Source organism: Crocodylus porosus, unplaced genomic scaffold (assembly GCF_001723895.1).
Source record: "Crocodylus porosus isolate Cpor-Errol unplaced genomic scaffold, CroPor_comp1, whole genome shotgun sequence".
Taxonomy (NCBI): Eukaryota; Metazoa; Chordata; order Crocodylia; family Crocodylidae; genus Crocodylus; species Crocodylus porosus.
Window position 1 is genome coordinate 89476712 of NW_017728943.1, and position 11621 is coordinate 89488332.

The 11621-nt window shown below is 41.9% G+C and overlaps 1 protein-coding gene across 1 annotated transcript in view; it reads right to left on the minus strand.

Moving 5' to 3' along the window:
- The window catches only part of KIF26B (kinesin family member 26B), a 330600-nt gene that overhangs the window by 8080 nt on the left and 310899 nt on the right, over positions 1–11621 (minus strand). The window contains exons 12-13 of the mRNA XM_019548609.1: positions 5930–6132; positions 2447–2597 (exon numbers count right to left, since the gene is read on the minus strand). Of these exons, the coding sequence (XP_019404154.1) occupies positions 2447–2597; positions 5930–6132 (354 nt within the window). The remainder of the gene's footprint in view (positions 1–2446; positions 2598–5929; positions 6133–11621) is intronic.

Consider the following 11621-nt stretch of genomic DNA (forward strand, 5'->3'; position numbering starts at 1 on the left):
AAGCTGTGTCTGCATTGCCGCTACTTCACCCCCACCTCCCTCCCTGGTCTCCTGGCTGTGGCTTGGATATGGCTTCCAGCAGCCTGGCCCCAGTGCAGCTCCTTGGTGCCCAACCTCAGTGTGAGTGCTCTGCAAGTCAGATCTAGCGGCTTTGTGGGCTACAGAGGTAGCCTTGAGTTGGCGCTTTCATTTAACCTGCACTTGGGGTTTTAGCTAAAAAAAGAATAATATGAATACTGCATGGGTTCCTTCTTGTAGTGTCAGGAATTACTGTACACTAAACCACACTTTCCACAGCCTTATTCTCTGTCAGTGGCTACCCTGGCAACAACCACAGTACTCGCTGCAAGTAATTTCTACTGACTGGTATGAAACTGTCCTTTGCACCCTGCTGAACAGAAATGGATTTAAGCATAGGCTTAAGTGCTTTCTTGAGTTTGAGCACCTAGATGCCCAGGGCTGGCTTGATCTATTTGGAGGTAAGTCTAACTAACACATCAAAGAGTTGGAAGGTTTTACTGAAGTAAGTTGCATTGAATTCAAAGGTCCTCCTGAGATCAAATCATTCATCAGTTCAAGTCAATTCAATTTATTAAGGATTCTGGCTAAATGCCATGCTCCCGAAAACGACATAACACACATACGACCATAATATAAATAAGTTCAAACAAAGTAACTGAACTGCAAATATTATACTAAAAAAAGAGCCCACCAACATATAAACATTATTAATAGTAAATCAAGATATGAGTCTGTAATATTGTTGTACATAGTTCCACAACTGAGACAATAAAATCAAATCTAACGTTAAAATGTATCACTCATATCAGTAATAAAGGACATTTAACTCTAATCACCGTATAAGCAAAAATTGCAAGACGGTTTACTAAATTAGAGCATTCATCAGGCTAACATTGTTAAGGCACACCAGTTTCTATGGCCAGTAGTACAGGAAGGAATGAGGTGGGATAGAACTATGTCCAGGGACCTATTTACAGCTGAGCTGACGGCAGGTCCAAATTCAATGTGGATCCAAAGCAAAACTGAACTTTTGCCTTTGGATCCACAGTACTCAGGGGGGTGGGCAACTATTTGGGCCACATACCAGTTCTGTGGAGATGTCATGGACTGGTCAGTGCCTCCCACTACCCAACCCAGCAGCAGCTTCTGCCCATCCACTGGCTGCTGTTCTGCTGTCATGGGCAGCATAGGCATGCCCATGGGCTAGATGGCACCCGGGCCAGGCAGGACTGAGGAATCCACTACTGGCTAGACAAAGTCCCTCCATGGGCCAGATCCGGCTTATGGGCCATATTTTGCTCACCCCTGCCTTAAGTGCTCTGCAAATGCACCTGTACAAAGTGGGGAGGGGATTAATCTAATTTACATCTCTCTTCAGAGCTCTGCAGCACATATATTAAGCCAAACAAGATTTGCTTAGACAGTGGTAGGATGGTCGTAGTACATCTCAGCAAATCCAAGTCTGATCTGCACCATTTATCACTTCTGAATTTGGCTTAGGGCCTGGAACTGTGTAGTCTTTGTTTCACAAATGGGAAATGGAAGCAAAGGCACCAAGTGAGCAAGTGAATGCTGGTATATGTAAATATTCGGCGGTTGCCTTTATAATTTTTTTTGCTCTTGATAACTAGATGACATTCCAACAGCTTTCACAACACTCTGCTGGTGCAATTATCAAAGAAAAAAATTGCGACATAAAGGGCAATCACTAACAAAACACACATTGGCTTATAACAGTTATAAGTAGTAATTTTCCTAAATAAAATAGAATTGAATGTTTAACATACCCTTCCATCTCTGATTCTCACCCCTCAGCTTGCCAATATTACTGATTCTTGCATAACGCTTGTAGTTTTTATAATCTTTCTGGATTTTTATTTTTGACATTATTTCTGGTTTGACTGTGAATTCCCATTAAGATAAAACTCAATATACTTTACTTGTTTCTGGCTATAAAGGATCAAAATCATCCCTGGTGTAACTCCATTGGAACTAAGGGACCAAATTGACTTCATAGTGTTATTCTGCAGCAGGTGAGAGGATTTATAATACAGCATATATGTCTGAGTGATCTGAAGCCAAAAAAAAAAAAAATCTAATTTTCAGAAGCTGTGGACTGAAACGCATGAGTGTTAATCTAGCCGTGGCAATATCCACCATTATAATGCTGTGCCATTCCAGTATTTGGCTGTCAGGCAAAGGACTGTTCAATTCTACTGGCAATGTTTAATAGGAATTATATGGAAAGGGCTGTAGAAATACTGTCAATCTAAACCTGGACTCCTTGGTCACACGTCAGTTCAATTGAGTTTATAACCATACTGGGTCACATACTAGCCTCCGCATCACAAAACCTTCTTATCCCACCCTCAGTAAAATAAACCAAAGGATGCTTTGAGTACAGGCAATAAAACAAGGTCCTTACATTCACTGAGCCATTTATTAGGATCCAGCATCAGGTACTGTTTGGTCACCTCCAGTTCCCTCATTAACCACTCATACTTGGCCTTAACCTCAGCGATTCTCTGCTGACGATGCTCCAGGATTTTCAGCTTGGCGTTGAAACAGATCACCTCCTGTTGACCGGAAAAGGGGAGTAATAGGTGAAGAGTAGATGAAATACATGTGTCAGATCCATTCAGCCAGGCTGCCTTTCAGTCAGCTGTAACCACAGCACATTGGGGGAAACATGTTGATGGGAACCTACCATATGATTTGGTACCAACCAACCCATCTCAATTAGATATATGGTAGTGTCCCATTGAACACAGTCTGCCTCAGCATTGACTCTTTTTCAAATCACTACACTGAATACGCTTTGACTTCTTCATTCCCACAGCTGAACTGTGCCTTTCTTTTCCATTTCCAATGATACTTGGCCCTAGATGTCCAGCCAACATCACCAAACAGGGCCCTAAACAGGTCACCCAGAAACCCTCTGTTGCCTCCTCTCTCAGCCTGGTGCATATGATTAATGTGGCCCTGCACTCAAGGAGGCAGAGCTGGACCAGTCAACCCTGTGCCTCATCTGCATATATATTTTGGAAGGATCCCAGGACTCATGATAAATTGGGGCGTGGGGGCTAATTAGCACATGCATCCTTTGTGGGGGGTACTTGGAGTACACACACATACTGAGCAGTGCTAAGCTGTGGTTCCACCATGGCTTGAAATGCTGTTTGGCTCTGCTGGGTCCCAACCCAATGAACTATATGGAAATTATAAACCTTTTGGTTTTGGATTAATAATATGCATCATTTGTACTATACTTACTTAGCAGGAGAAATACTATGAACACCAACATGGTGGTGGTTTTCCCAGGGGAAATACCATGACCACTAAGGTGATTTTCCTAGGGACAGGGGATAACTGCTTTTCTGGCATAGAGTAGTACCTGGGCAGAGGTAATGTATAGTTAACCTCCCACTTTCATTTTCAGAGGGAAGATCTTGGCTTTATGCCCACTTGGTGGAACTGGGAGACTCCTCCTTCGCTTGCTCCTGTGGCCATATGTCTGACGGCAAGCAAAAGTCGGGGGCAGCTGAACCCCAAGCCTCTGGGCTTCGGCCTGCACATAGATGCCCGCCAAATGATTGGGAAATATCTGAAGCCCCAGGCAGGAAGGATGTTTGCTGGTAATAGGGCCAAATATGGTTCTTGAATGACTCATGGATTTGGAATTGATTTGGCTTATTTGGTTTGGAACACGAAAAATTTTCCTTAAAAAAAATGACTTGTACTATAAGTAAGTACAAAAATTGATGCCTGAAAGTGTGTTTGTGGAGTACCTATGCTAAGACTTGCAACAGTTTCAAACAAGATTAAATCCATCAATTCTGGATGAATTGTCTATGGGCACCCATAATAATTTCCCTATATACCAATAACTACAGGCATGTTTATTTCAAAGCCAGTGTTTCTAAATTTGCCATTTTCTTCTTTGTGCTCAGGGAATCTGGGTCTGATAGTAAAGGGGGTGGGGATAGTGCAAGGGGAAGAAGTTAGGGGTGGGGGCAGAGGGCAAAGGGGACCCCTAACTTTCCCTGATGTAGCAGTGGGAGGGGGACAAATTCACGGCAAACCTCCAATAATTAGATTCTATACCTGGAAACTTATAATTTATACTTTTTCCATATACTGAATCTAATTCTTGGGGCTTGTCTTATATTCAACTAAATGCAGTAATTAAGTTCCTAAGAGTAGGAAATCCATCTCAAACTGTATTGAAGCAGTCTGCACATAATATATGCTATTATTACTGGTAAACAAGAGAGGAAGTAACAATACTTCAAAAGCTTTCAGCAAAAGGTTTTTTTGTGAAAATGTCTCAATTTTTGAGCAGCTCCAATAAATCATAATAGTTACTTTATTGTAGGGTGATCAGATACTGAGTACAGACCCCTCAGCTAGGTGTAAATGAGCTAGCTCATATATCATAAGCAGACTGACCATGGCTGCAGCCTAGATGCAGGATGAATTACCTTGTGCTGATCTCTGGTATACCATACAACTTGTTCTCAGGAAAGCCCATTTAATGCTAGTCAGGGTGTTTCTATACTGTGCTGCAGGCTGCCATGTAGATATATCCATTAAGGTGTTTGAGGAGGGTGCACAATCATTTAAAATGTGTCACAATCACAATTATTTTGACACAATATCATAAACAGAGAGAAGTCAAATAATGTGACGTGCTCAAAAGGGATGGGAAGCCTCAGAGATAAAAACCAAGAGACATGAATAGGAAAAACTATATATTGTTCAGGGCAGATCCATAGCTAGTATAAATTCAGTTCCCTCAGCTTTTCCATGAAACTTCAAATGTCACCAGCTACAGAGATGGCCTTTAAAGTTTTTAGATGGTTTTTAAAAGCTGGGAGGACCAAACATGGGCAGATGGCCAGAGAAAGGCAAAATTCATAGCCACAAAATCAAAATGATCAAAAGCACACCTGCTTGCCAATCTAAGGGGAGATGGTAGCAGTGGCTCTCAGAGTAGAGATCCTTCAAGACCAGAACCAGGGAGCCCACGGCAGGCACAGATGGAAGGAGTGTTTGTGAGTATAACAATGATATAGTTGTATTGTTTGTTCTGATGTTCCCTATTGAAAGTGGCGAGTTTTGGATGGATTTTTGTTCTGTTGGGGAAAGTCTTTATGGCTGCATTGTAGAAGGGTTGGGTGTAGCTCATTGTACTCTGCCCTGTGGATGGTGCTGGAAGTAGCCTCTTCCTGAGAACACCAACACTTTTAGAAGCTGGGGGTGGAAATATAAGCCAGGGAGCTAGAGAATGGATATGCACGTGGGCATGGTTGTGTGTGTACCTTCCAGCATACAGCCTGCTGGAGTCCACTGAAGACCGCTGGTATGAAGCCTCAGAGAGCGGAGATGAAGGGGATCTGCCACTTGGGGACTGCAACTGAAAAGGCTGGAGTGGCAGGACAGAGGCAGCCTGCTGAGGGCCTCAGAGAGGCCAAGAACTCTGGGGTCAAGGGGGAGTTTCAGTGCAGAGACAGCGACAATTCCTGCCATCCACTGGAGCCAACTGGGGACTGAGAAGAAAGTACTGGGCAGGTGTGAGTGGAGTGTTAGGAGACAGCGTGTTTTAAACCTTTATTTTATGTTCCGTCTTCCCCAGTTATGTGGTAGCATTTTTTCCCCTAATTATTAAAGTTGGTTTTTTTTAAATCCCTAAATCTTTGTTGCAACCTCACGGCCTGTCATAGTGCACTTCCAGTGGAGCTTCCAGTGAAGACAGCAAACTTGGTTTATAGCTGCTCATCTATGAACTTCACATTTTGATTGTGGACCTCCTTCTGTGAGATGCTGAGTGTCCCCAAGGCTACTCTGCACCTTTCAGAATCAGGCCCTTGAGCGAGAAGCGGGAATTTAGTGCTTGGATTACACTCACCTTGCTGTCCCCTCCTCGTCGCCGCTGGAGTCTTTCCACATCATCAATCTCGTAGACTTTGATTTCAAAGGGTTCACCAATCCCTCTCTGTCCACTTCGCAGTGGGCCATCCACCCAACGGACCCCAGGGCTATTGGCAGGTTTCCTTGCTGGGGAACTTGTATCAAGTGATAAAGCCGGGATGAGTCTTCGTCTCTGAGAACCTAAAAATGCATGAATTGTCAAGTGATGCTAGCACAGTTAATTCCTCTCAGTTCTGCTGTTTCCAAAGGAGAGTTCTATTAACAAATGTATCCGGTCCTCTCCCACTGAGAGCATTCAGAGATAACCTAGAGGGACATGAAGGTTTGAGTTTGCTTAACTCTGAACATACAGTACATATAGTATTACAGCACAGATCCTCAATGATATTTAGGTGCATAAGTCCAAGATTTAGGCCTAAGACAATCTACATCCCCAAACTTGGATCTTGCATCTATTTCTTGATGTGCGTAGACAGTGGTTCTCAGCCTTTCTAGACTCAAAGCACCCCTCTTCCAACTGGAGGTGCCCCTCATCTGACTCAAGACACTCCTTAGATAATGCCAGCTCTTAGTTTTCACTCATTTTTGAATACAGAAAAATAATAGAGCAATGTTTCTATTGCAAAGAATTCAGAAAGACCAAAACAGGGCAGAAGGGTTTTAACACTATGGATTCCTACTTGAAATCCCTGGGTTTATTTTATGACTCACATAACAATGCTAACACTGCATGAAACCCTGCAGCACCCTTGAAAGGATCTCAGGGCATCCCGGCATGCCACGGCACCCTGATTGAGAATCACTGTAAGTATTTGCAGCAGGATCAATGTCTAAGATTAAATTAGACTAGTAAGGCCTAGTCTAAGGGTTCCTTTGCTTTCTTTCAGTTCCCTTGCTTTCTTTGACTAGTGTAACATTTTCTGAGAACAATGCTAACCTGCTCATGCTAAAAAGCCTTGTCACCAACTAAGTAAATGCAACTATTTAGGGGGAATACTTGTAAAGTGCAAAGGGTGGTTTGGCACACCATATCTATTGAAAGTCACTTGGATATAGGCACTTAGCTAAGAGTCACCTGCATCTTTGAACATTTCCCACTCCAATACCATTGTCATATGAGTAAGGGGATAAAACATTCCTCTGTACAGTGGTTAAGGAACCTATTGTAGAAACTTACCTGCAACAACTATTTCTTAACGTGGTTATCATTGCCAGAGTTTCATTAGCCTATTTATACAAGAATTGTTTTAAAAATATCTCTCACTGCTGCACTACTGTAAATGGCTCTCCAGTGGTGGCCGAAAGGACAGGGAGCATACATCCAAAGATCAACTACAGGCATTTTTAACTACTGCGCCCTCCAACCCCTGAGTAGAAAGCCTACTGTTTTAAAAGTCTATCAGCTGCCCACATACAGCCTATGTCAAGGGCAGCCAACCTGTGGCAAACATCCATAATTGGCATGGACAGCCTCTGTGGCACACAGTTCAGGGTGGGAGCAGGGAACACAGCTGCAGATGGGGCAGGGACAGAAAGCAGAACAGCAGATTTGGCAGGGAGCACAGGGCATGGGAGCATAAAGCAGAGCAGCAGATTGGGCAGGGGAAAGGATTTGTGTGGCATTTGGGGAGGGTGTGGGGCTGCCAAAAAAGTTTGTCCCCCACTGCTCTACATTAACTTGGCACCATTGCTGATGGTGGCAATGCAATGGTCTAGGAGTTTTTGGAAAACTACAGGGTAGACATGGTTGAAATGGCATAGAAACCTGCTGTTCTACTAACCACTGTAAATATGGTGCTGGCTTAATAGCATGTGGAAGAAAGGAAGCACGGGCATCTAAAGTGATGGGAAACACAAAGAAAAAGATTGTAAATCAAAAACAAATTGGTTATGTTTTTCTTCATGGTTTAACATTGTAAGAGAGACAGATGGGATCAAAAAACTTGGTTGGTTGGTTGGTTGGTTTGGTAGCCGCTGCACTGTCCCTCCTAGGAGAGATTAGGAGGAAAAATACAGAACAAAAACAAAAGCCAGAGCCAGCCAGCCTGAATGAAACTATTAAATGGATCTCTTGGCTGCAAGAGCTGAGCCACATGCCAGCAGGGAAGGGATACAGTATGATTGTATGTGGATTTTATTTAAAAACCAAGATAAAATCATTTAGCGGCATCTCAAGAACTGCATTCATTTAAAGTTTAATGTAAACAGCATCAAAGCTACTGTCAAACCGGTGCTTGGGTAAAAGCTAAGCTATACTGACCTTCCAGTGTTTGCATTTGCAAATAACAAAAGTATCTCTCATTTTCCAACTAACATTTGCTGGTTTTCTGCCAACTGCAAATGGCTAGGTCCTTTCCCACTGACAGTGGGTGCTGCTGGTCTGATGAGATCATTTTATTTCCATCATGCCATTTGCTCTGTGAAAAAGCCTATAAAAATGTCCTGCTGTGCTTCCTGTCCCCAAGCAAGCATCCTGCATCCCAGGCTATCCCAGTTTAAACCCTCTCCAGTATAAAAATCTCTGTCAAGGAAATGCTAGGGCTGCAAAGTTAAGTGTTCAAATGCCTGGGAGGACACAAAGTAAGGTTGCTTGTGCAAGCCTCATTCAGCTCCGTGTTCAAATGCAGATTTAATTGTCTCACCAAGTGCTGTATTCTCCTTAGGGCCCTCACAAAATGGGGCAGCTGTTCCACATATCACTTCTAGGCTTCATGGCATGAGCTAGCTTTTAAGTAGGAGGAGCAAAAAATAGTTTCTGTTGGGCAAGTTATTCTCTAACTGCCTGCCTTAGGGTCCCTTGTTGCAACTGCTGTTGGTCACTGGATGAGATACACCACTGGGCTGATCCCACATGGCAATTCCTTTGCTCCTTTCCTGTCCCGTTTCTATCCTGGGTGTGGCCACTAGTTTCATTTATTGTACCCTAACCAATCCTCTCTGAAGCCTTGCCTCATTCACTGTCCTTCCTCAATCATCATCTGACTGGTATTGACAGTGAAATGGCATATCATGCTATAATTAAAGGTATCTCATCATTAGGTTTGGCAGGATTAGATTTTTATTGGTAAATATTAAATAACATCCATTTCACTGCACACTCACAGATGAACACAAAAAATATTCCCATCGTTAATAACAGAAATTTATAGAAAGGGAAAAATAAGAAAAATAACAGCTGATGGACCGCATGACAACAACAGGAGCAGTCCTACAGCACCGTGCGGATTGTGGTTTGGATTGCAACCCCCAGAAACCCCAGGGAACAAAGGAAGAGGAAGTGACAAAGTGGACAAGGGAGCTACGGGCAAACAGAAGCCGAGACTGATGGCAGCTCTGCTGAGCTGGTGGCAGTCCTACAGTAGTTATATTTGTTGTGGCAGGCTGTTAAACTGCACAATCCTGAAAAATTTAAATCAATAAAAATCTAAATAAATACTTAAAAACAAGCATTGATATTATCCATCAAAATTACTAGAAAATAAAAATTGAATTCTGCCAAGCCTATTTGCAATGCATCCACCAAAGTGGACAGATGTAATACTGGGTGAACAATCTTAGCTTTGGCATTGATGGTAATACAGAGCTTCATTCCACAACCCAAGTGCTTTTTCATATTTTTGCATAAACATTAAAAATTAATGGCAATCCTCAATTACTTATTATGTATATTTATATAGTGCCTATTCCACAAGAATAGCATAGCGCATTACAAAGCAGAGTAAATATTAGAAGCAGCTCACACTTTTTCATCAAAATGTTTCTCGGCTTTTCAACCAAAACAAAAGAAATTGTGGGACAATTTAATTTTGGTAAAATATTTCCGGGGTTTGCAGGGCAGGGTGGATTAATATAAACCCCTCCCTTTTAGCAGTAAAATCGTTCTGTAAAATATCAGTTTCCAGGACAAGTATGTCTCTTTGGGTTTTAGTTTATAGTAAAAAAAGAATCTGGTTTTGGTTTTCAAAATCAAATATTTTTACCAAAACTCAAAAATGTTTTGAAAATTGAAACAGATTCACTTATTGGTGCTTTGTTTTTTGTAAAAAAGGTTTTCACATGAAATTCCCAAAATCCCACGTGTTCAAAATGTTTCACTGAAATATAATTAAATATATTTAATTATAACAAATATTACTGTATGAAATATATACACACACACCATATATCTGGCATGATTTAACATACTTCTGATTGTTATTATGATTTTGTTATTTTGGTAGTATAAATGTGAAAATTGAGACAAATGAGGCCAGATGCTGTACCACCAAAGTGGTGTGACTGATTTCAGTGGGCATATGGCTCTGTCTCCATTGCCATTTATTCTTCAAATTTCCTACTGTTGTGCTTTCGATAACATATCTCCTCCACTCATGGCAAGAGTGGGGCAAGCACTCATTTAGACAGGCCGTTGGGATTTTTAACACCTGTGTCATCTAGGCTCACTCGGAGTATGATGAATTAATTGCTGGTGGTCTGTCCTGCTTCTGATGGAGCTGCAACACTGGCAATGCAGTGATAGGAAATGTTAATAAATTATTGAGTCCAATGTAGATACAACAAGTGACCGACTTTCTGTCTATACACTACAAAAATGAGCATGTTTAAATATGGCTGGGACAAGATTACAGTTTCTTCTTGCATCTAACCACAGAAAACATGGTTCATCTCTTGTAGATACCTGAGCCAAAACAATCTTACACAACATGGTTATTTCATGTTTCTTTCTGCCCACATGGGAAAGTATAAATCTCTGGCTAACATGATTTACCCACACACTTGCTTAACATGATTAGTTTTGTAATTTACTCTGGGCCTCAGTGAGTTTCTTCAGATCACAAAACTCGCCAGTAGCTTAGTGAGCTTAAATATCCTCTCTTTTTATATAATCTGTTAGCATCACAGTAGGTTAAAAGAGAGACAAGGCAACAACAGTGTGCCCTTAGCTGAGAAGAGGGAGTGATTCCTAGAAGGATAACAGAAGAAGCATGAGACAAACAAGACTAAAAATGGTTGTCCAGTTTCTAAGCAGTTCTCTGTGGTCCCTCAGAACTAGAAACGAAAGGGCACAAATGGATTGCAAAGATGTAAATATTGTAAAGGTTTCCTTTTTATTTGTGTCTGCCACTGTTTGCTTTCTAGGCCATGAAGCACTATCTATCCATCAGCACAGCAAAGGGACATAACCGGTGCTCAGAGAAGCCTTAGACCGAAGTACTTGAAATTAAATTACATGGAGACAAAGACAGGTTGTTGGTCTGAAGTTGGGTAGAAGGCAGGGTAGATATGCACCTTATAATCAGTTAGTCTATAATGTGTATCTCTATCCTGTGCCTTGTATATTCAAACCATTCTGTGATATCTCCAGCCAGTTGGGAATTTTTGGATGAAACATAATTCTAACAGAAAATGCCAATTTGTCTGACCTCAGTTGTTCCCTGAGCCCATGTCCGATTTGATGAAGTTCAGATAAGCCATAGACAGGTTTCCTACACCTCCTTAAGTGGTTTTTTGGGGACCCCAGGGTTTCTGGATGTGCAGTCCAATGCAGTCTCACTATAAAGGAGGTTTAATTGTGCCTAGTTTCATAGTTTCATAGTTTCTAGGGTCGGAAGGGACCTGAGCAGATCATCTAGTCTGACCCCCTGCCATGGCAGGAAAGAGTACTGGGG